Genomic DNA, 23,801 nt, shown 5'->3' with positions numbered 1-23,801 from the left:
GATAACGCGCAGTTCGGAACGCTTCAATCAGCTCGTGTGTAACTATAACACTGACATTGACTTCAAAGACGAGGAACACACCAAAGCTGACCGGTTCATGACCAAGGTAAAGGAAACCAATGTCTAACAGAGTCAGCTGCGTCCCATTTTGCAGATGGGTCACTCCATATCGCTTTTCATGAACACGTGTAAGCAATGACTAAACAATAAATTATATAATTTATTTGAAATGTATTATTCTAATTTATTAGAATACATATTCGAATAATTTTTCAAAGATACGTGTAAACTCATATATGCATATATGTCATTAGGACATTATCATTTTTCCAAATGTGAATTTTCATGGACAATTAGGCCTAAGTGCCTGTCTTTTTTTTGTTTGTTTATTTCATTAACTTTGTCAGTAGAGATTTGACTATGGTTATGTACAGTATACTGTTTTTATTGAAAACTAGATATTTGTACATCTGTCAGCTTTAAATAATCTTTCTCATAAACGTTTAGTAGTGTCATAATCTTGAGCACAAGGCTAGCAATGGCTAAATGGATGGTAAAACGGTCCACATTGTTACTTTTTAAAGGCTTATTTACTGTATATCTATATAGCAATTTTAGAATGTATACAATTAGCAAGAGCAATTTCTTGTCACCTAATGACATTCTTTGTCTCATGTAATATTTAAAATCTAATTTAAAATCAAAATGGAAAAGGCACAGATTTCATGGAATGACCCAGATGCATCAGGTGGCCCTTTCAACTCTCTCAGTCAACCATGACATACTTCATGCACAGTTAAACAGTACTTGAAAATAAAAGGGTTTTGTTATTCCTGTAATTCAGCGGTTTCATTGTCTTTGTTTTTTTTTTTGAAAATTGATGCAAACAGCTATAAAGCAGTTATAAAAGGCAAATTTTCCTGGACAGGCCCTGCAAAATTTGAACTTGTCCAAGAGGAGAGAGTTTTACTGTCACGATCTCATAATGTTGATAGATTGTTTACCCATGTTACCATGTTCCCTAGGCAATGTAAAAAACGTGACAGTAAGACTGTCTGGACAGCCACAGCACCATTTAATCTTTAACCAAGTTCTTCGTTAGTGAGCTATAAAATGATCACTACACCTCTACTTCCTTAGCCTGGGAGTGTGTACATGTTCCCTTGTATAAACATGAAGGTAGGTAAGGCAGACAACATTGTGAAGAACACAGAGTACACTAAATATTCTTTTTAAACCTTAAATACATACAGGTGCATCTCAATAAATTAGAATGTCGTGGAAAAGTTCATTTATTTCAGTAATTCAACTCAAATTGTGAAACTCGTATATTAAATAAATTCAATGCACACAGACTGAAGTCGTTTAAGTCTGTGATTCTTTTAATTGTGATGATTTTGGCTCACATTTAACAAAAACCCACCAATTCACTATCTCAACAAATTAGAATACTTCATAAGACCAATAAAAAAAACATTTTTAGTGAATTGTTGGCCTTCTGGAAAGTATGTTCATTTACTGTACATGTACTCAATACTTGGTAGGGGCTCCTTTTGCTTTAATTACTGCCTCAATTTGGCGTGGCATGGAGGTGATCAGTTTGTGGCACTGCTGAGGTGGTATGGAAGCCCAGGTTTCTTTGACAGTGGCCTTCAGCTCATCTGCATTTTTTGGTCTCTTGTTTCCAAAGACTTAAACTACTTCAGTCTGTGTGCATTGAATTTATTTAATATACGAGTTTCACAATTTTAGTTGAATTACTGAAATAAATGAACTTTTCCACGACATTCTAATTTATTGAGATGCACCTGTAGAAGCCAAAATATGAGACATTCAAAACAAAAATTTTTTAGCGGCAATATGAACATTTTCAGATGAATAAGTTAATATAAATAGACATTGTATTCTTTGGCATGGCCTAATCCGTTATGGTATCATAGGTTGATTTGAGATTTTACTGATAAGTTTGATATCACTTATAATACGTTTGACAAGATTGACATCTAGTTAACTGTGAGGACACTTATGAAAGTGCTTCAAGTTGGTGTATGTGTACGTATGCATGTGCCCTCTCATTGCCCAACTCTGAAAGCTATCCTTTGTGCATCTTTTCAAGCCTCTGCTGCGGGGTCGCCTGTGCAGAATTCTCGCCTGTTGAAGTAATGGCACCATTGGAAAAGCCTCTATTGTAGTTTTCACAATGAATCTCCTCTGTTCAACAGCATTGCGAGAAAAATCTCCCTGGTTTGTTTTCTTCCCCTCTTGATTTCTCACTCTTGCTGTCACATTCCCAAGTAGACGTCTAAACATTCCATCCATCTGCCTGCTCGCTCAGACTTTGCTTTCTTCTTGCTCTAATTGGCTTTTCGACCCTGTCTTGCTCTCTCGCCTTTTCCCATACCCTCTCAATCACAACCATAGGTCACATAATATTATTTTCCCTGAAAAATAATACAAAATCTTCACAGATTCCCCATTACGTATAGTGTAGAGAGACACAAAATGTTGAAAATGCTTGGAGGAAGTCTAAATTCTGTATTACAAAGTCTCAAGTTTGATACTGGGTTCATTCAAAAGACTGTTTGAAAATGTTCCAATCGTGTGAAGAAAAAAAAAGGAATTGACCTTGACTTTACTCTGTGACCATGCTGAAGTGTCCAAAGAATGCTGGAAATGAGTTAAAGTAGCTTTGTTCTTATTGTTAGATGTTGGGGGTGGAAATGGCCTTTTGCAGAGCTGAACATGCTGGAGAAAAATTGCTGATGTCTACCCGCGCCAAATTCTGACAAAGAATTCTGAAATGTCATGGTATTTGCTGTGCTTTCAGCATTAGCACACCTCTGGATTAAATCATTGGTAAAAAAGGAGGAGCTTTGGCAATCTGGGACAGTTGAAGTGAAAATTCACCCAAAACTAAATATTCTTCCTTAAGAAGTTCTAAACCTGCAGTACCTTTTTTATTCTGTGGAACACAGAAAGAAGATATTTTGAAAAATGTCAAAGTATTTTTAGTAATTTCAATGAAAGTCAGTGGGTTCCAAAGTTGTTTATGGTATAGTCCTTCCCTTTGTATCACCTGTTTAATGCTTTCATTTGTTCTTTCCGCTTCACAGCGCTGTAAGGACTGCCTCAATAAACTGGCAATAGCAGTAATGAACCAGTGGCCTGGGGTCCGACTGCGGGTGACGGAAGCCTGGGATGAGGATGGCCATCACCCTCCTGGTTCTTTGCATTATGAGGGCCGTGCGGTTGACATCACCACCTCAGACAGGGACACAAAAAAATATGGACTACTTGCACAGTTGGCAGTTGAGGCTGGATTTGACTGGGTGTACTATGAATCCAAGTACCATGTGCACTGCTCTGTCAAAGCTGGTAAGCTTGTAAATCTTTGCTTTTCATTTGTTACTCCTCATTCAGATCTTTTAATGTAGCTCTAAAGTGATAGTTCTCCCTAAAATAAAACTTTTGTCATCATTTACTCACCATTATGTAGTTCCAAAACTGTATGAGAGACAACAAACAACATATTTTGTAAAATTAACATACAATGAAAGTCAGTGGTGTCCAATGCATGGACAAAAATTCTGTCATGAAACTCTGGATGGCACAGTCCGATAGGTCTAACTCAATCTGATATAATGACACCATTATTCACATGGCGCAGCGGAGCTTGCTGCTCAACGTTTAAATACTCGGCTAGTGCTTGCTATAGCGGTTGCAGTGCTTCAGAACCCTTCACCTTCCCCAGCTCCACCTGTATAGATCTGCTATGGGGTGATTTCATGTAGGGTTATTTCATATATGTTATATATGTGCAATATTTCTTACATGCTCACAGCAGCATTTCTGTGGATGTTTTGGCAGTAGCAAATCTCTGTACTTGTTGTGCTGCTGCAGCAGCAGCAGCAGCATAGCATATCTATTCTGCAAAGACCAAACACATTAACATTGCCATGTATATTGCATGCTAACCTCTCCGAGAGTTGTCATGACAGAAGCTGATTTCAAGTTGAAGTTCTTAACACGTTCCACCTCTACATTGTTCCAGATCACTCAGTTGCTGTAGAAAAAGGTGGCTGCTTTTCAGGATCGGGGCTTGTGACAATGGCTGATGGCGTGCAAAAACCTTTGTCATGTTTGCGGCCTGGCGAGAAGGTGCTTTCCTTGTCTGAGTCAGGTGAAGTTGTTCTCAGTCGGGTACTTCTCTTTTTACATCTGGATAGAGAGAGCAGAACCATGTTCTTTATTTTTACCACTGAAAATGGAAAGCGAATGGCGCTTACTCCCAATCACCTCATTTTTGCGGCTCCCAATCTCAAACTGCACCACCATGAGTATGAAGCTATGTTTGCCAAAAACGTTAGGACTGGGGACTATATACTTACTACTGGGGACAACAGAAGACTTCAGCCATCTAAAGTGGTCTCAATTTCACTGGAGGAGATGATGGGGGTTTATGCTCCTTTGACAGAACATGGGAACTTATTTGTGAATGGTGTGCTGGTATCCAACTACGCTTCTGTTGAGGATCACAGACTCGCACACTGGGCATTTTGGCCTTTCCGTGTTCTTTTTCGCTTTTTCCAGACAGTAATGGAAGATAACTCACAAAGAGTGGTGGTTAACAGTAGTGCCATGGTCCCTAATATCTGTTCCACAGATCAGACCTTCCTCACAAATGTGATGCACAATAGTTCTTCCAACATATGCAAGAAATTCCCAGAAGTCACAGTGGAAACGGAAAATGAACACAGTTTTTTGCAACAAAAGGAAGTTTACTGGTATGCAAGGCTTTTGCACACATTAGGACAGATATTTCTTGACCCTCAGAAGTTTTACTGATAGTCAAGACAGGGAATATGCAAACATAATGTCAACTGCAAAATAAATTATAGCTTTTTTAAAAACTACTGACAAAAAGGAAATGAAATAGGCACTATAACTGGTATAATTACTCACCACATATAATGTCCAGTTACAGTCACTTCTTACATTTAGAATTTGTAAATGTGTTGCTGTCATGCATATACTGTATGTGAAATATTCAGTGTAATTAAAAAACAAAAAAAATCATAGTTTTTCAAATATGCCTTGTCATATTGAATAATCACCATATGGACAATTATGGGATTCAAAATGTAAACATGTATTTTTTGTGTTTGTTTTACAAGAAAATATTTCAAAGAGTAATAAATATTTATTTTTATACGTTTGGATTCATAATATATATTTCATGTTAAACTGTTCATGTAGTTCTGATTATTTGTTATACCAAACAGACACTGATACAGTTGTTGTGATCGTATTTTTACTTAAAGTTATTGTAGTTTATTGTGTTGCAAAATAAACCTGATCTGCTAAGATTTAATTCACAACAAACACAAGTTTTATTCTCACTAGACTTGTACTGAGTACAAAATATCATGTCAATTCCCAATTGAAGAAACACATTTTTTGTGTGCTGATTTTGACAAATCAGCATATTACATCATGTCCTGTAGATGGTAATTTAGACATTTTAAACAGAAATGAGTTGTAAACAAAATATTGTGTTAACACAGTTTAACCATGGCTAATGACTAATTGTGGTTCATTTCCAATGTCCAAAATCAACAGCCATGTGCTAAACAAGGAATAACAGTCTGGCTTTTACTAAGTGCATCACACCCCCTTGTGGACACCAAAGAATACACCACTGTCTATTCTGATGTGCTTAGTATGATTTACAATCTTTCTGTTCTGAAAAACAGCTTCCTGGAATTAATAATAAATTAAAAAGGTAATACATTATTATTTGTAATATATTTGTTCTCTATTACTTTTTCCTGTTTAAAATATATATCAGCATTAATGCAATACAAACAAAATTTTGAATTAAATTTAAGTGCAGACTGACAATGTAAAGGATTTAGCATTGTAAAACTAAAATAATGCTTTTGAGACTGTGTTGCATTTTTGGAATTGGTATTTTGGTATTTTTTCACAGCTGTGAAGGTATAGAAGAGGATTATCTTGGTCATGGAGGGGGCAGATGGACACAACACCCCCACTGGAGAGGAGATGTTCTAAACTCTATCTGGATCAGGCCAATGGCAAAGACTGTAATGTAGGCCCACCCAACAATTACCTTTGGTGAACCAATCAGATTTTAAAGATAAGCTTAGTCAGGCTCCCTCAAAACCTTTCCCGTTCAAACTAATCCCGGTGAAAGCTGGGAAGAAGTTATTAATCTTGTCAATGGGGTATGATCAGAAAGTACAGAGAAAAAAAATTATATGCCATCAAGTTATATTCTATAGAGATCAATATATCAATGCTCTAACAGAACAATATGAGACAGATAAGGCCTATACTGTGCAGACGAATTTTGCAATATCAGAATTTCAGTTTCTGACTAAAATAAACAGGACCTAATGCAGCATGCTTGAGTAATAATTGAAGAGAACATGACTTCATTGTGGTAGATGTTGGTAGTGCTCCAGCATGTCCATAAATGGCCATTCTTCCATCATATTTATCTCTGGTATATGAATTAAACAGTCTGTTTGAATATGTTGAGAACTGTATTTACTGCACGTGACTCAAACTATGTGACTCTGATGGCTTGTCAGCTTAAAGGACAACAAATCTACTCCTGCTTGGTTTCTTCCACTAAATAAAGAACAGTTTAGTTGATTCAACAATGCATATCTTTTATAGGCACAGAGATTGAAACAAGATGATAACATTCAATAAAAATAGCCATGTCATATGCAGGTATACATAATACAGACAACTTTACAATGCATTTTATTTCAAAACTGGCAGCTCTCGCATTTGCACTCTGGGATCAATAAAGTCTGTCTCTTTTTAAATCTATACGTATCTAGTCTAAGAATAGACTAATAGTAACCTTTGATCAGGCAATATTTTGTGGTCTCATTTACTCATTTTGAATGTTTTGTTTCAAATCGATTTTCACTGAGCTAATAGTGTGCTAATTTTGAAAGCAAGGATGAACTGACATCTATTATGACTAAATGTCTCTGTACTGAGAGGTCTGCTGATAGCATTGTGGCCAGATAATAAACTGGCTACTTTAAATGGCTACCATTTAAGGCAGTAAATAAACAGGATATATAAATAGATTATGTAATTGTTTAATTGTATAGATAGATAGATAGATAGATAGATAGATAGTTTAGTATTTAATAGATGATTGACAGACAGACAGATCAAAAGCAACTCGGGAGAAACTAACAGAATTAACACTTGTCTAACTAACTTGGCCATGACCCAGAGTTTGTAGTGCACCCCAATTTGTTTGTCTTCTCAAAAGTAGGGGTCGCAGTTGGACTCAGCATCGGTGTTAAAAACACGTTTTAATCTGCAGCCTGCACTCACACAGAAAGCTGGTGCAGTATCCTTCGAACTATTATTACATGAAGCAAGTTTATCAAACAAGCTTGCAACATTTCTCCAGATTGGAGATCTGGGTGTGGGTTAGCCAAATCTACTCAGTCTGGATGAAAGCAGCAAACATGAGAGTCCAGCATGAACTCATTTGATTCATTGGTATCGGTCAGCCAAAATCTTAATATCAGGTAGTTTTGCAAACGTTTGCTCGTCCGACAGCACTTCCCCCATCAACAACAAACTAGTAAACCCTGCCTAGCCAAAGCTAGCTTAATGAAATGAAACGGACCCCAGCGATTATTATCCGGAGGATTGTTCCGATCATGTACGACGAAGACGTTAGCGGCGCATTGTAGGTGAGTGTTAAAAGTAGTATTTAATGTTTTTAAAAATATATATACTTGCTGATTAATCACCCTAGCGATACTTGGGCCCCCCTTCTACGTCCATTTGGCGAAGTAAGTGCGAATCTGTCGGCCAAAATGAATAGCTGCTAGCTTCATACGTAACGTTACCATTGCGTTTCCTAAACTCAAGGTTACAAACACCAATGTTAGGATTGAGCTGTTTTTGTGTTGGCCGTTTAGTTTCTTTTCCTATAGCTCGTTGTGTTTTTAGTTTAGCCTGGTGCATTAGTGTTTATGTCCTTGGTAAATGGGTAAGCCATATTTTCAGCCAGCACCAGTTCATGAACCATCCGTCATTAAGAGCGAAACCACGAAAGCTTAGGACTTAATGTGTTGCTTTACTGTCGAATATGTTGTTGTGATATTCCGAGCGTTTTATTTGCTATAATTAAAACTGCCGTATTTGTTGTTGGAAAGAGCAACAGCATTTTGGAGTATGAAAGTATCAGGCTACCAAGCTGAGTTAGCAGATGTGAAACTGGGTGATTTGTTTAATTGAGTTATTTTTTGCAAAAGTGAAGCTGGTAATAAATATGGAATAAAATTCGTGATTAATCTAATACATGTCGTTTTTTTTTAGCAGTGGTTGCAGTTTTGTGTACCACACAGGGACGCTACTTCTTGCAGCCTGTTAGCATGCACTGCTTTACAGGCAGTGCGTTTGGTTACTTTTTAATATTTGCCTCGGTATAAAACATTTGAAAAACCTAAGAGAGACGATTTTATATATGGATTTCGTTCAGTGACTGTACTGTCTGTAGCATGCGTGAACGTGGTTGTCAGTTAGCGTGTTGGGACTTAAACCGCTTGGGAATCATGTCAACAAATTAGTGTTGAAAGGATTTAGCTTCAGCTTGACAGTTTATTCCAAGTTAAAAGGTCAGGGATTTTCAAGGTGATGTGGTAAATATTTTAGCATCGGATAGTTTAAATTCATTTTGTTCAGTCAAACAAACGTAAAAACATACTAGGGCAAATGTCAGCAATATGTCCCATATTTTGTAATTAGCTAACGTTACGCAGTTGAAATGGGGAAGCATTGCGTACAGGATTTGTTATCGGTACACATTTCCTTGTGCGTACACCTTAACAAATTGATCAAATTGACTAACGAAATAAGGGTAGAAACGTTTAAGATTTTACCTTCATAGAGAAACATGGTCACATTAATAGCAAGTTTTGATTGAGTTTCCTGAATAACCCGCTAGCATATCAGGATAAACCAGAACAACAAACACAACGCGAATTTTATGCTTTCTCTCCATAACAATCACAATAGCTCTCTATAATAAGTTATTTCAAGGATTAATATGCTGATTGCTTGATTTTATATACATGCAAACATTCACATTAATAATTAAAGTCCTGTCTAAAGTATTTTGGGTTAGTAGTTTAGGCTTTGAATGAGGATGGCCAGTCATAACCTGACTTCAAACAAATTTTGTGTTCAGTTTCATCTGTATACAACAATGCATTCTGTTACCCCACCGTGAAATCCCTTTAAATATTCATGAAAGGCCACTAAACATGTAAACGGTAATGTATACATTTCTATATGTATAAAAATGTACAATCTGCTGATTTCATATCTTGCAACACTGTTTTCACATCTTTTTTTTTTTTTTACACGGGCGGAAACAGGCATACAAATCAGGAAATGTGTGTGCCAGGGGTCTTGACAAGGACAGGACATTGTATTTCAGTCGGTTTCATATTTTTTTCTTTTATGCGTGAAATCTTAAGCACATTATGCAACCTTGTAACTGAATTGCATTTCCTGGTGAACTAGCAACATGAGGTGACATTTACATCATAGATAGATAGATAGATAGATAGATAGATGGACACATATACAGTGCTAAAAAAAGAAGGCAGAGCAACAGGGATGTAGGAAGAGAAAGTTAGCGTTATTCCGTAATTGAATAAAAGTCCGTTTAAATATACTGTAATTTAAGTTACACTGAGCTTATCACATACTCTGTGGTGTCATGTTGTCAGTATGACCATATTTGAGAGTTTTTAAAACGTGCACCCGTGCACTCTATTACAGGCGGAACAAAATAACGATGCCCGTGTTGTAGCCCGACATCGTTGTGTGTGTCACAGGAAGCGCGCTACGCGGAAGTTGTATTTTCTTTGTGTTTCTCCCTTTAGCGTCGTTTAACATAAAGAAAGTAACACGTTATCTTTGTTATGCACGAAGTTATAGAGTTTTATTGACCGCGGTGTATCACTAAGCAACGGAGCTGTGTATACGTGTCAGTATTTGCCTGGTTTGATAATGGGCGAGCGGATTATTTTGCAGAGTTTGTTAACCCCGGTCAGAAAGCTAGCGTGTTAGCCGTGTCTATGCACTACTGTAAACTGAGCAGAACGACGCAGCTGCAGGATCGGACAAATGTAAAAAATCTATAAGCTGTTGTTTATCTACTAGCGTTAACCAAAACGGAGAAAATGCATCGAACACACGAATCCACCTCATGGTTTGTATTTAATCATCTGCTTTGTGTTATGTTTTCCTTTATACAGTAATGTTTGCGTAGTTAGGTGTGGAGTAATTTCAATTTTGCTGGATTATGCACATTAATTACGCAGTTGCGGTATGACTAGACATTCCCAAACGCAGCTGATCGGATAAGTGTGCATTATCCAGAGAGAGGCCACCTGCAGTTAACCAGCCTAACTTTTTCATTAACGCATTTGAGAGGCTTACTTAAAATGACAGTGGTTTTGTGGCTGTAGATTATTGCAATACTTGGATTTGTACGTTACATGCTTGCTGCTCTTTTGACCTTAAACCATGTAACTGTTCTCACTGTTTCAGATCTCTGCAATAGAGAACTTCTTCAGGAGTAGGAATGGACGAGCAGAAATCAAACTGCGAAGAAAATGATTCAGAAACTGCAGGTTAGTAAACATCAGAAAAAGGCGATTTCTTTAGCCATAAGTGTGTTATAAATTCATAAGTGTGTCGTTTTTGTTTATAAAGGGGCATGTAAACACTTTTATAACTTTTTATTGTAGTAACTACACTCTTCTTATTCATGCATTTTCGTGGACATACTATAGTTTAAATACATGTTGAGAGATTTCAAAGAAAGTGTATAAAAACGCGATCTTATATCTTGCACAGCAGTCATATCTTTAAATGGGAGCTTGTGACCTTTGCTTGAAATCACTGCGAGGGAACAGTGCTACCTATCTGGGATTTTTAAAGGGCACATTTATATTTGCTCCATCTTAACTTACGGCTACCATGTTTCTCTTAGCTGATGATGGGACCCCTGCAAAGGAGAGCGTCCAAGTTGAGGGGGAACTGAGTGGCCCTGTAGCTGCAGAGGACATCTCAGGCACTACTGTGGACACTTCCAGCTCATCATTGTAAGGCCTTTTATAAATATTGCGGTTTGAGCTGCTTTGCATAAAATGTAGGTCATGCTTCAAAAGCTCGGTTTATAGGAAAAGGCTATCCTTAAGGTTTTAGGTAGGCGTGGTTGACTTAACTTTTATAAAGAATATCTCTTTGGATTTGAGACTTTAGTCTTTGCAACTTTACAGATCTTCTTTATGCACCAAGAGCTTGTAACACTCCAAAGAGAAAGGAAAAATTGAAATCGCATCATATGACCCCTTTAAATAGAACATGACGTTAAATAGACAAACTAGTCACTTGTTTAGAGGCATCTATCTATCAGCCAAGGTCAAATACAACACAAAATTTGAATCAGGGTTCCTACTCAGTTTGGAAAAGTATGGAAAAAAGAAAGCAGAGTATGGAAAAATATGTGCATTTCCAGACTTTTGCCCCTATTTAGTTTTTTATAATAGAAAATTAAGAATTTAATTAAAATAAATTTATCATACAGGAAGTATGTTTTCATGGCAGCTGTTTAATGATTCTTTGATGATTGTCAAACACGACTGAATGAATTCAAAAATGCAGGTTTTGGGTGTCTTCTCACAATATTCTTAGGGCTGTACAAAGCCTCTAAAAGGATCTATAGATATACAGACTTTCGTGTGCGCATCAGAAACTGAGCTTAATTGCGCCATCAGTCCCTTTTGTGGTGTGGTTTTTGGCCTCCATAGAGGCGTTAAAGCAGACTTATAGCCTTGAAATATGACGTACTGCCCTAAATAAAGGCACATTTTTTACACTACCAGTCTTTTTTATAGACCCTTGAACTTGACAAATAGGACAGTGCACACAGCCATATTGTGCCATCAGCTCATTTCGTGGTTTTTGTGGTTTCTCTGTTTCTCGGCCGCCACAGAGGATGTGTTGAATTTAGTGCTAGAAATTAATAATTAAGGGGCCTAATTAAAATTAAGTAATGCGTAAGCACGCAAACAAAATTCTCATGCGTATGTGAATAGTTTCCGTGTGCATGCAAAAGTCTGTTTTTTTTTTTTAGGGGCTCTGTATGTTGCCACTTCGACTACGTACCAAATATAAAGCTGAAAATAAAGCTTCTATCAACCATATATGTTAAATATGGTCTGAAAATCTACTCAATAGTTTGGAAATTTGAGTCTGGAAAAATATGGAACTTTCAGATGGAAAATATGTAGGAACCCTGTTGAATATTAATGCATCCCATTTGATTAAACCAAGCTGTTTTGTTGAAGTAATGTGTACAGAGTTGCTGAATGTCTTTCCTGTTTGGTGTTTTTTTCAGGGAGACTGTCAGGGCCTGTGCTCTTTGTAACTGTGTGGCGCGTAGTCTGCATGGACAGCGGGAGCTCCGGTGTTTTGGACCCTCTTCCGATCGGCCCAGCTTGGAGCCCTCTGCCTCCTCTTTGCCAGCAGCTGGAAATGATGACCTGTCTTCCATTGGATTCTCTGAATCCACCTGTCTGGCATCTCTCTTTTATGACACAGGTATGATCATGAAAACAAACTGTTTGAATCATAGTGATGTCACTACGCGCATTTGCATTACGCTTAGACAATTTACACTGCACACGTCTGCGGTGCAGTGTGGCTCTGATACGGTCACTGAAGCTGATTGCGGCCGCTCAATGCTTGTTTGTTTTTACACAGTCTATGGTTTATTCCAGCCGCACCACGCACGTTTCTGAAGCGTCTCTCTGTGCTGCTTCTGTAAAGATACACGCATAAGCCTCCTTTGAATAAATATAGCCAAAATCCCACCAAAATCCGTTGCCATGACTTATCGCGAGAGGCAAAAGGTTACGTTTTAGTCGCATAACATTGGTTAACGGAAACGCCGTCATTTCGCAATACTTTTTTATCGACATTTAGAAAACATCGCCAAAGTTTTGCGCAAATCTGTAATGGAAACGTGCGCCTACTGTCATGTTTGGATGTTGGAGTTAGGCACATTGAGTTTCTTCCTGATTTGTCACATTTCTCCATCAGTGAGTGGAATAACATGGTTTCTGTTTACATAAAGCATTTCTATTTGTAGCCTTTTTTTAATAATACAGAGCTCAACCTGGTTGTTTAGATTTATACATGCCTTATGATTTTTTTGTCACTTCCCCAACCACAAAAAAATATTATGAATAATTTTTATTTTTAACAATGGCATGTACACCACCGTTTACATGTTTGGGGTCAGTATTTTTTTATTTTTTTAATGTTTTTGACAGTCTCATGTTCACCAAGGTTGATTTATCAAAAATACAGTAAAAACAGTGATATTGGGAAATATGCTGATTTAGTTCTCAAGAAACATTTTTTTATTATTATCATTGTTGAAAATGGTTGTGCTGCTTTATATTTGTGGAAACTGTGATCATTTTATTTCAGGATTCTTTGAGTAGAAAGTTCAAAAGAACAGCCTTTATTTGAAATTAACATCTTTAGTGACATTATAAATGCCTTTACTGTCACTTCTTTGCCAATTTAATGCATCCTTGTTTTATAAAAGTATTAACTTCTTAATATTATAGCGCAAGTTATAATGACATTTAAAATAAATTATTTGCAATTATAAAATTAAGTAACATTAATTATAAAAAACATTTTGTCTGTGTCATACAGTCATTTATTTATAGTTCTCAACCTATTCTAATCTAGCCAACTTCATCTGTATTACCAACATTAGTTTAGCAGGATGTTAAATCAACATTGAAAGATGGTATTAATCAGTACATCAAAAGAAATCAATTTTTATGGTTTACATGCTATAAAAATACATGTTATCAACAAATGTAAGACATAGCCTGATGGAGAAAGTCACAGTTCCATCAACTGCTTCTAAATTCTCTCACTGGCCCCCAGGGTTTAACGTTGAGCCCTGCAATAGGTAAAAATGTAGTTTGTGAGCATATGTTTTAGCGGATAGGTTTAGCTGCCAGTTTTTGCCTTGCAGTGATAACTGTCTGTTTCATAGCTCAAAGTTGGGATTTTAAGAAAACAAGACTTCATAAAACTTGTCTTGAATGCATTTTCTTCTCAGTAATGTTATAACTGCAAACCCTTTCTTATGAAACAGGGAGCTGCTGGGTTCACCACTGGTGTGCCGTGTGGTCTGAGGGAGTGGAGCAGACTGAGGGTGAGGTGCTGATAAATGTGGATAAGGCAGTCAGCTCAGGGATACAGCGGGTAGGCTGAGAGCTTCCTTTATCAGAGCATTAAACCTCATAAATCTCGCTTTATGGCAGGCAAATGAATCTTTCTTTCTTTTGCTTTGCTTTTCTATCTCTGCTTCAGCCATGTGATTATTGTAAACGGATGGGTGCTACCATACGGTGCCGGGCCGAAGGCTGCTCACGGTTCTACCACTTCCCCTGTTCGGCTGCGAGTGGATCATTCCAGTCCATGAAGCAGCTGGCGCTCCTCTGTCCAGAGCACATAGACAAGGCCGAGGAGTTTGGTACGGAATTACAGCAGAACAGATGCGATATCATCAATAAATAATGTTTACGTTTCAGCAGTTGCTGAGATGATGCTGTGTTTGTTTTGCAGCCGGAGAGGAAGCGCGGTGTGCAGTGTGTGACTCTATCGGGGAGCTGTCGGGTCTGCTATACTGTACGGGCTGTGGGCAGCACTATCATGATGCCTGTCTAGAGATCAGTGCCACACCACTTCAGCGGTCAGGTTGGCAGTGTCCCGAGTGCAAGGTGTGCCAGACCTGCAGGTATGTTTGAATGCTTTGTGCATCTTCACATCCAGTTTATATCATGAAACTTATCAGTGATGCGCTGAAATTTTGGCAAATTTTTGCCCGATACAGCAGTTTTTGATTTCATTTGTTAGAAACAGTGATGTTTAATTAGTGTTTCTCCAATGGTACGTTTTGACTCGGTTAGTGTCTATTTCATGTACACAACGTGGATAAACTATAACACTAGTGCTGGATTACCAAAACTGGTATCTCTTTTTAATCACTACTGATGTGGATCGTTAATGATCACAAGATCATCTTTTAGTTTGTTTTCTGTTGATGCGTGAACTTCACTAATTGCAATAAGCTTTGTGCCGTTACTTTTAATATGAGACAAAGTCTCAGCTTTTGAATTCTGTCAGTTTTATAACGAAATACAGTGAATGTGGTTTTGATGCTCTTTATTGTGGTAATGAACATCAGAAGGTGTTAAAAGAAACCGTACAACATACTGGAATGAATCATGTCTCATGTAATCGTTCAATCAGTTTGTAGATGTGTTACATTTACCATAGGAAAGACATTGAGTGTCTGTAATCTTGATAGTAAACTAGGCAAAATCACTCTAGATAGGTGCATTTTGATAAATGTGTGCTATATTACAAATTTATTATATTTTTACTTTACTTTTAACCTGTTGTCTTCATTATTTAATGCATGTTTGAATAAATCTTTTATGAAAACAAGTTAATACAGCCACCGTATTTTATTCATAGCTTATATTTTAGCAACAAATTTGAGTAGAAACAATTATGTTATTAAAATTGGATATAAAACCATATAAAGCCTTATTTGCAATTTAAATGTCTGAACAACTCAGTGTTTTATATGTTGATTATTACATTTGATTATTTATTTTATTATTAAATAAAATGTATTTTTGTTTTTATTTTCGGCCAAGTGCATCCTGAATTTTACAGATGCTTCACTGTATTTATATTGGTGTTCGCAAAGACTTCCACAAAGAATGTGTATTATTTTTTTTTAATCACATTAAATACATTTAATATCATCCAGGCAACCAGGGGAGGATTCAAAGATGCTGGTTTGCGATGCTTGTGACAAGGGCTACCACACCTTCTGTCTACTGCCGGCCATGGACTCTGTGCCCCCTGATTCATGGAAGTGCAAAGTAAGCTTAAACCCATGACTCATTCTTACATGCCCTTCATCTGTGTAATATCACCATTTAAGGCAGAATTCAGACCTGTGTTCCGTTTATTTACATAGTTGCTCTGCTCTTTTCTCATGCCTAAAACTGCATTGAAACCACTTGAATTTTTCAACCAAGGTTCCCCTAAAAATGAAAATTGCTGTCATTTAACTCACCGGCATGTCGTTGAAACACAAAGAAGTTTATCCAGTTCAAATAAAACGTCATCCAAGCACTTTCAAAATGTGTGGCGATCCTTTTATGGTAGCCCTTCGAGTGATTGTGGCATGTAATGGCGATATCAGTTTGTATAGATGTTTGGCGAGTAGGAAAATGTGATTTTTGTAAGGGAAATATCACTCTATTGTTTTGTCTAATCTGATTTGCATGTCTGTTTCAGCGGTGCCGTGTGTGTATTGACTGTGGCATGCGAGGGCTAAAGCTTCCTGGCTCTGACCAGTGGTTTGAGAGCTACACAGTATGCGAGGGCTGTCAGCGCAGGCGCACCTCTGTCTGCGGTGTGTGCAGTAAGGCCACGGAGCCCTCGGTCTCCCTGCAACATCGCTGTGCCATCTGCCACAGGTCAGTTTATGTACCTTCTGGCATTAAGAACAGGCAAGTGAGCTGCTTCATTGTCTAGAGCTGAGCATTTAGCGCTGTACAAAGAAGCGGGTTACTAAAATGGAGGTGACCTTTAAAGATTCTCCAATGTGAAGCAGTATTTGCCATGAAGTAACGAACAAACTGACTTTCATTTATCTCTTTGCATAAATTTAACTTGTGCTTGATGTCCTCTGCAGATGGGTACACAGTGATTGTGCCTCTCTGTCAGGGCCTCCTGAGGAGAAATGCATCTGTGTGCTCTGCAAAGAAATGCCAGATGAGGTTCCAATCGAGTCTGAAGTGTCATCCACACAAGTAGATGAGAAAGCTGATTTGGAGGTGCCAATGGAATTGGGTATGATCTTTAGAATGCTGTTTTTTAAGAGCGTGCTCTGTTGGTTTCTCATAGGACTGTACAATCAGATATCTATTTTGCGAGTCTCATGTGATAAGGATTAAATACAGGTGTAAACAGGGTCCAAGATGTTCTTATGTTTTGTTTTTTTCATACTACATTCAGGGGTTGTTAGAATTGCATGTGACATTGCGTTTGTAGTGTAAACACTTATGATTCCTTTTGGCTATGTACCTGTGAATTATCCATTGGGTTTTAAATTCTGATGGCCATGTGCAGCTATTAGGAAAAGCCCATACATGCATAAAGCTGGGAAGTTTGGTTTGACGTCAACATAGATCAGGTGACAAAAGTAGTGTTAGTATAGGAGCTCGATTAAATAATTCAGCTTGAAATGTCTGGTTTGCTGTGAGATTCTTATTTAAAAAAGCATCACTTGCAACAGTTTTTATTTATTTTCATTTGTTATATATTAATTTTTATGCTTAATTATTGTGTAATTATACACTGCAGTAATAATTTAAATTTTACATTGTAACACATTTTTAGATGATCTTCTTCCTCTACTTATTATTATTATTATTATTATTATTAATCTTGAAAACAGTTGTGTTGCTTAATACTTTGTGAAAACAATATGTTTTTCAGGGTTCTTTGATGAATACAATGTTCTAAAGAACAGAACTTATTTTAAATAGAAATATTTTGTAACAACGTATGTCTTTTGAACAAAGCAAATTTGAATTACAATTCAGGAATTCAAATAATTCAATTCTGAATGATGTATTGCAGTTGTTCTCTGTATAGTGTGTTGTATGGTTAGCTATTTGGTGATACCCAGCACTAGTTTCTTTTCTCTGTGGACAGAGTTTTATTGACTGATATTAGATGTGGATATTGAGCTGATGTGTGTAATTTTAGGGACAGAGCTTGAGGTGGTTGGAACAGCAGAAGTGAAAGAAAGCATTATGGAGGAGGAACTACAGCAAGAAGGCGCTGAGGGCTCCACAGAGACTAATGTGCACAGTGAGGTCTCTACAGAGCAGCAGGCCCCTTTAGCTACAGTTTCAGGTAAATTTCAAAACCCACCACAGTAGTTCAGGCTTATATGTGCTAACATTTACACTGACCCTGTCACAAAAATTGTTGTTTTTATTTGTAATGTAGTAGTGATGCATTATATTTATGACAGCATAGTTTAAATGTGTAATAAAAAGAATTCGTTCTGAGGGGGAAATGTAAATTAAATGTATTTAAATTATATATTTTATTACATTTTGTTTTATTTTTTTAAACAATGTTTTAAAAATTTTTTTGCAAACAAGCTATATATTTCCAATAATATTTTTTAAATTGTATCTGCAGTGTAACACTGAAAACCTGCCTGTTGTCTTTTGTAGAAGCTGATGAAAAACAAAAAGAGGAGACGACTACCATTGAAACAGTGGCTACAGAGGCCATTGAGGAAAAATCAGTGGACACTCAGGACCCTCCTGTGAAGGATAGTCCAGACAGCCCTGTTCCGGACACTAGAGAGGAAGCCCAACTTGATGTAGCTGAAACTCACATAGAAAAGCAGGAGGAGTTGCAAGGGCAAGACAGTACTCCTCAGACAGAGACTGAGTTGGTCAGCACAGAGGAGGCTACAGAAACGAACCCTCCAACAAGCCTATGTTCTCAGTCTTCTCAAATCACACTCCCTGTTTTGGAAGCAGCAGAGCCAGTTGTTATGGACTCGGAGGAGCCATGGCAAGAGGAGGCAATAGACCGGACTCTTACCCCTGCTCCTCAGACAGAAATGCTCCCTGCATCTGACACTGATGATAGAATGGGCCAGTCTGAGGATGAAGAAGAGGAGGATGAGCAGGGGGTGGAGGAATCCTTAGAGGAGTCGCTCCTCAAAGATGAGAGTCAGGGGGAAGATGACCAGTCCAGGAAAGAGCTGCAAGAGGCTATGAAGCCGGAGCTGGTCCTCGATGAGACATCAAACATTAGCCACGGTGATGAGAGCAGCAGCGGTTTCCTCGGCTCGCCTGCTGAGGCAGACTCTCAGATGCTGTCCATGGAGCTCAGCCTGGTGCCAGCCGGTAGGACCCGTTCTGATTCGCTGCTCACCGAAACGGAGGACTCATTGCCTTTTGATCCACTGAAGCCCGATGGAGATAAAGTGAAGCGCAGAGGTTCTCCAGGACGCTCACGGGTAAAACAGGTGGATGTCAGACACCAAACCTTTTCTCATTAACTTTGAATTCTGATGGGTTTAGGTACACCGCTAGTCCAAAAGTAGTCATTTTGATGCTGATACATTTATTTTCTGACCTTTCAGGGCAGAGGCAGTGGTTTCCCAGGGAAGCGGCGGCCACGTGGTGGTGGTAGCGGCGGTGGCAGTAGTGGTGGAAGAGGGCGTGGACGGTCACGTCTCAAAGCAATGGCCTCTTGCATTGATGCCTTTCTAGTAAGTTTTTCACTTCATTTTAAAGCATATTTCTTTTCAATGTAAACTATTGTTAACTATTGCTGTGAATTTGAATTGTATAACAATTTATTTCCCCATTAAAATTTAGTTTTTTTGTTGTTGTAGTGTTACTAATTATATGATGTGAATTATTCTAAAAACATTACCACCAGTCTTTTTTTATAATTTTTTCAAAATTAGACATACAGGCATATATTTCGTCTTTACTTTTTTTTTTCTCGGTAATGGGTTAACAGTGCGTTCCCATCATGTTGTAATCCTGTAATTACAAGATGCTGAATTAAGAAGTGTTCACATCCTTATAGAAAATATAAACTCCGACTGCGACATCTTGTAATCACAGTAATCCCAACATGGTTCACCATAAATCCTGGAAACAGCCTATACCTCTTGTGCTTAATGAAATAAACCAAGGTTTTGCAAGTTTAAATGAAATGCATATATTTTGTTTACAGCAAACCATGACTGCAGACACTGGACTTGGCAAAGAGGAAGATGAGGAGGAAGATGACACCATGCAAAATACAGTGGTACTTTTCTCCAACACTGATAAGTTTGTCCTGCAGCAGGTACGAATTTAACTTTCATTATTCCACTCTGACTTCCTATCAAATTCAGCATCACGAATGACAGTTACTTGATTTGTCTTTTTTTACGTCTTTAACAGGACATGTGTGTAGTGTGTGGTAGTTTTGGACAGGGTGTGGAGGGCCAGCTTCTAGCTTGTGCTCAGTGTGCACAGTGTTATCATCCATACTGTGTGAACAGCAAGGTAAGCTTTTAAACTCTATTCTGTATGATTACCGGCATTATGCACAGACACTCATTATTTCTTTATTTGGATATGTCTCTAGATCACCAAGATGATGTTGAGAAAAGGCTGGCGTTGTCTTGAGTGCATTGTGTGCGAGCTGTGTGGGAAGGCTTCAGATCCTGCCCGTTTGCTGCTTTGTGATGACTGTGATGTCAGCTATCACACTTATTGCTTGGACCCACCCTTACAGACTGTGCCCAAGGGAGGCTGGAAGTGCAAATGGTGTGTCATTGCCTTCATGCATTTATATGTGCCATGAGTCCAAAGAGAATGTTTTCTAACCAAAGCATTGTTTTACCCCCTTCAGGTGTGTGTGCTGTATGCAGTGTGGTGCTAGCTCCCCTGGGTTCCACTGTGAGTGGCAAAATAACTACAATCACTGCGGCCCTTGTGCCAGCCTGGTAACTTGTCCTGTGTGTCGTGAGAACTTCATGGAAGAGGAGCTGCTTCTGCAGTGCCAGCACTGTGACAGGTCAGTAATGCATTCTGTTAATAAAAGGATAATAGAAAATGTATATACATTCTTGTTAAAAAAGTTTGGGTTCAGTAAGTATTTTTAAATGCTTTTATTCAGCAAAGATGCATTAAATTGATCAGACATGACAGTAAATGTATTTGTATTGCTCTTTTAGAATCATGAAAAAAATCATGGTTTCCAAAAATATATATAAAGGAGCACAACTCTTTTTAACATTGATAATAAGTGTTTCATGAGCACCAAATCAGCATATTAGAATGATTTCTGAAGGATCATGTCATCACAGGAATACTTTCTATTTTAAAATATTAAAACAGAACACAGTTGTTTTAAATTGTAATAATACGTCACAGTATTAGTAGTAGTTTTAAATAAAATGCAGCCTTGCGTAAGAGACTAATTGTTTTGTTTCTTTGCTTTATAGATGGGTTCATGCTGTATGTGAAAGTCTTTACACTGAGGATGAGGTTGAACAAGCATCTGATGAAGGCTTTGCCTGTACAGCCTGCAGTCCATATGTTCCCAGGCCTGTTGGTGAGTTTCTTGATGCTTTCAATTGCTAGTACATTTGAAAGTGCAAATTTGACATACGTTTCCCATAATGATACCCTTTATCTGTCTCTCTTAGTGGAGTCTACTATGATGTCAGCCTACAAAATGAAAGAACAGGGTATGTGTATATTTGATAATTAGTTGTCAGGCTTTCATCTGTTAACTATTTTTATTTGACTTGATCTCTGTTTCTCCATCCACTTGCTCAGAGCCACAATTTTATCGTCTGGAGGGAGTCTGGCTAACAGAGACTGGCATGTCTCTATTGCGAAGCATGTCCATGTCACCCCTGCACAAGCGCAGACAGCGCCGGTCTCGACTGGGCACCATGTGTATTGATGAGCTGAAAGAAGGCGATGCAGATGGTGACGAGGGGAAAGGTCAGATAATTACCAAGTTTAATTATTTTGTATACTTTATGATGACCAATTATTTATATCTTTGTGGTAAGTGAAGTGTGGTGCAATGTTTATAAATGTCTAAAGAACTTACTGGAACATTGTGTTAAATCAGTAAGGTGACTCACTGCCATTGATTGATTGTGAATGCAAATAATAAGAAACTGAAATTGTAATAGGAGGTGCAGAACCAATGGAATGTGAGCCTAAGCTGGAAGCCCCTGGGAGCCCAGATAGAGATGGAGGAGTGGACAGAGAAACTGGGGCAGATGGAGGTATAGAGGGCATGGCTGACTGTGAAACTCTCAAAGGAGGAGTTGAGGAGACTGAAGATGGGAAGAAGAGAAAGCGTAAACCATACAGACCAGGTTACTGAGCTGCTTCATTTCCAAATGGCTCTATCAGTGTTACGTGCTTTGAAAGAAATGGTGTATAAAGTGATTTTTCACTTGTAGGGATTGGAGGGTTCATGGTCCGGCAAAGAAAGTGTCACACACGAATGAGAAGAAGTCTGTCTGCTTCTGGTGATGGTGTTCCTGAAGGTCAAGCAGCTGAAATGAAACTTGAAGAAGGCAAGTGTGGCCAAATGGGAGTTCACACCGTCCCAGCAAACACCAGCAACCAGTGTTTGTTGGATTTTATTGTGTCAGTGTGTTAACCTTGTTAGCACAACCTGAATATGCTTTTGTTGGAATGTTTTGAGTTTGGTATATTTTTCCAACAAGCTGACGTGAACACGAAACCCTAATGCCTTTGCGAACTGCATTGAAATAAATGTTTGTGGGTGCAACTGCCTGGAGCTGTCAGTCTTGATTGACTGGAAAAATGTTTTTCAGTTTCTTTATGAAATAATTTTTCTATGTATTGCATCAAAACACTCAGGAAATGTGAACTGCATCTGCAAATATAGTTGTTTTTGTGCAGTATATATTTAGCTTTTTTCACCAACAACTTTAGCCCAGCATCCTCTAGAGATGTTTCTTAGCACAGTGTGATTTAACATGTTAGCCTCAATCTAAGCTTATCAAAGAGATTACCAAACCTTTGTAAAACGTCTGTCATTTTCATGGTCAATTTTTTTTTCATTTAGGACCTCATCCTGACATACCTCTTGATGTTCCAGAGGCAAAAACAGCAGAGGGAGAGGGTGAGCAAGCCAAGAAGCGCAGGGGCAGAAAGAAGAGCAAGTTGGAGGACATGTTTCCTGCATACCTACAGGAGGCTTTCTTTGGCAAGACATTACTCGATCAGAGTAAGAGAGCTTTTCTTGCTCCTCAAACCCAAAGACATATACAGGGCGTTCTGAGACCTCCACTCCCTGGGCAGGGGGCCAGAAATGCAGCCTCTGAACCTTGTAAGACACTACATAAATGCTTGTATTTGAGAATAATTAAGTTTGACCAGGTGAAGATTTAAAAATTTGATTCATTTTGTTCTTACAGTTGAGGCCGTAGCCAGGCCGACTGGTCTGCCCATAGAACTAAAGCAAGAGGGTGAGGGATCCAAGCCTCCAGGAGATCGAGCAGGTGGGATTTTCAAGACTGAGGTACTTCGATATTTTGACAATGAATGTTAGCAGAACATATTTAACTTGCATAATATTTTGTAGCAGAAGAGCAAGGAGCAAGTGGGCAACTTTCCAACAAAAATCAGAGCTCAGGAGATACACAAGGGTCTGATGTACAGAAGAATGAAGGTAATTTCTTTTAACAAAACAAGTGAGGTAGCTGTCATGAACAGTTGTGTTACTCAAAAGATCGCCTTTTCACCCACCAGATCTCCCTCAGGGACTAGAAAGTCAGGACTCTCAGCAGTTTTTCCGGAAAGTACTTGGACCCACCGAGGGAATAACCGCAAGTGGGCCTCTGCAGGCTAGCATTAAGCCTGTTCGGGAGGGTGATTCAAATCAAAGTAGTTGCCCTCAAAGAAACCTTCTAGGTATGGGCAGAATTTCATATTATTACTTAGATGTGATATATAACTCAGATTTTTTTATACATGTCTACACTTACCATAAAAAATACCCTAATT

General features: G+C 38.2%; 2 protein-coding genes across 2 annotated transcripts in view; both read left to right on the top strand.

Annotated features, from left to right (window-relative positions):
• Positions 1-5,018, top strand: part of LOC107681955 (sonic hedgehog protein A-like) — a 5,924-nt gene extending 906 nt beyond the window's left edge. The window contains exons 2-4 of the mRNA XM_016478329.1: positions 1-106; positions 3,114-3,375; positions 4,052-5,018. The exon at positions 1-106 is cut by the window's left edge and continues 17 nt beyond it. Coding sequence (XP_016333815.1) covers positions 1-106; positions 3,114-3,375; positions 4,052-4,845 — 1,162 coding nt within the window. The 3' untranslated portion in view covers positions 4,846-5,018. The remainder of the gene's footprint in view (positions 107-3,113; positions 3,376-4,051) is intronic.
• Positions 5,019-9,914: 4,896 nt separating this feature from the next.
• LOC107681934 (histone-lysine N-methyltransferase 2D-like) overlaps positions 9,915-23,801 on the top strand; it is a 32,990-nt gene continuing 19,103 nt past the window's right edge. Inside the window, exons 1-26 of the mRNA XM_016478306.1 lie at positions 9,915-10,288; positions 10,630-10,712; positions 11,075-11,186; positions 12,485-12,687; positions 14,270-14,379; positions 14,488-14,650; positions 14,743-14,914; positions 15,959-16,073; positions 16,495-16,676; positions 16,895-17,052; positions 17,974-18,123; positions 18,453-19,261; positions 19,379-19,507; positions 19,984-20,097; positions 20,196-20,300; positions 20,383-20,564; positions 20,650-20,814; positions 21,245-21,354; positions 21,449-21,490; positions 21,582-21,752; positions 21,950-22,138; positions 22,226-22,342; positions 22,861-23,124; positions 23,213-23,296; positions 23,380-23,466; positions 23,547-23,708. Coding sequence (XP_016333792.1) covers positions 10,664-10,712; positions 11,075-11,186; positions 12,485-12,687; positions 14,270-14,379; positions 14,488-14,650; positions 14,743-14,914; positions 15,959-16,073; positions 16,495-16,676; positions 16,895-17,052; positions 17,974-18,123; positions 18,453-19,261; positions 19,379-19,507; positions 19,984-20,097; positions 20,196-20,300; positions 20,383-20,564; positions 20,650-20,814; positions 21,245-21,354; positions 21,449-21,490; positions 21,582-21,752; positions 21,950-22,138; positions 22,226-22,342; positions 22,861-23,124; positions 23,213-23,296; positions 23,380-23,466; positions 23,547-23,708 — 4,144 coding nt within the window. The 5' untranslated portion in view covers positions 9,915-10,288; positions 10,630-10,663. The remainder of the gene's footprint in view (positions 10,289-10,629; positions 10,713-11,074; positions 11,187-12,484; positions 12,688-14,269; positions 14,380-14,487; positions 14,651-14,742; positions 14,915-15,958; positions 16,074-16,494; positions 16,677-16,894; positions 17,053-17,973; positions 18,124-18,452; positions 19,262-19,378; positions 19,508-19,983; positions 20,098-20,195; positions 20,301-20,382; positions 20,565-20,649; positions 20,815-21,244; positions 21,355-21,448; positions 21,491-21,581; positions 21,753-21,949; positions 22,139-22,225; positions 22,343-22,860; positions 23,125-23,212; positions 23,297-23,379; positions 23,467-23,546; positions 23,709-23,801) is intronic.

This window comes from Sinocyclocheilus anshuiensis, unplaced genomic scaffold (genome assembly GCF_001515605.1).
Source record: "Sinocyclocheilus anshuiensis isolate Anshui unplaced genomic scaffold, SAMN03320099.WGS_v1.1 scaffold2090, whole genome shotgun sequence".
Classification (NCBI taxonomy): Eukaryota; Metazoa; Chordata; class Actinopteri; order Cypriniformes; family Cyprinidae; genus Sinocyclocheilus; species Sinocyclocheilus anshuiensis.
Note: the sequence above shows the minus strand (reverse complement) of the source record. Positions and strands in the feature narration are given on the sequence as shown.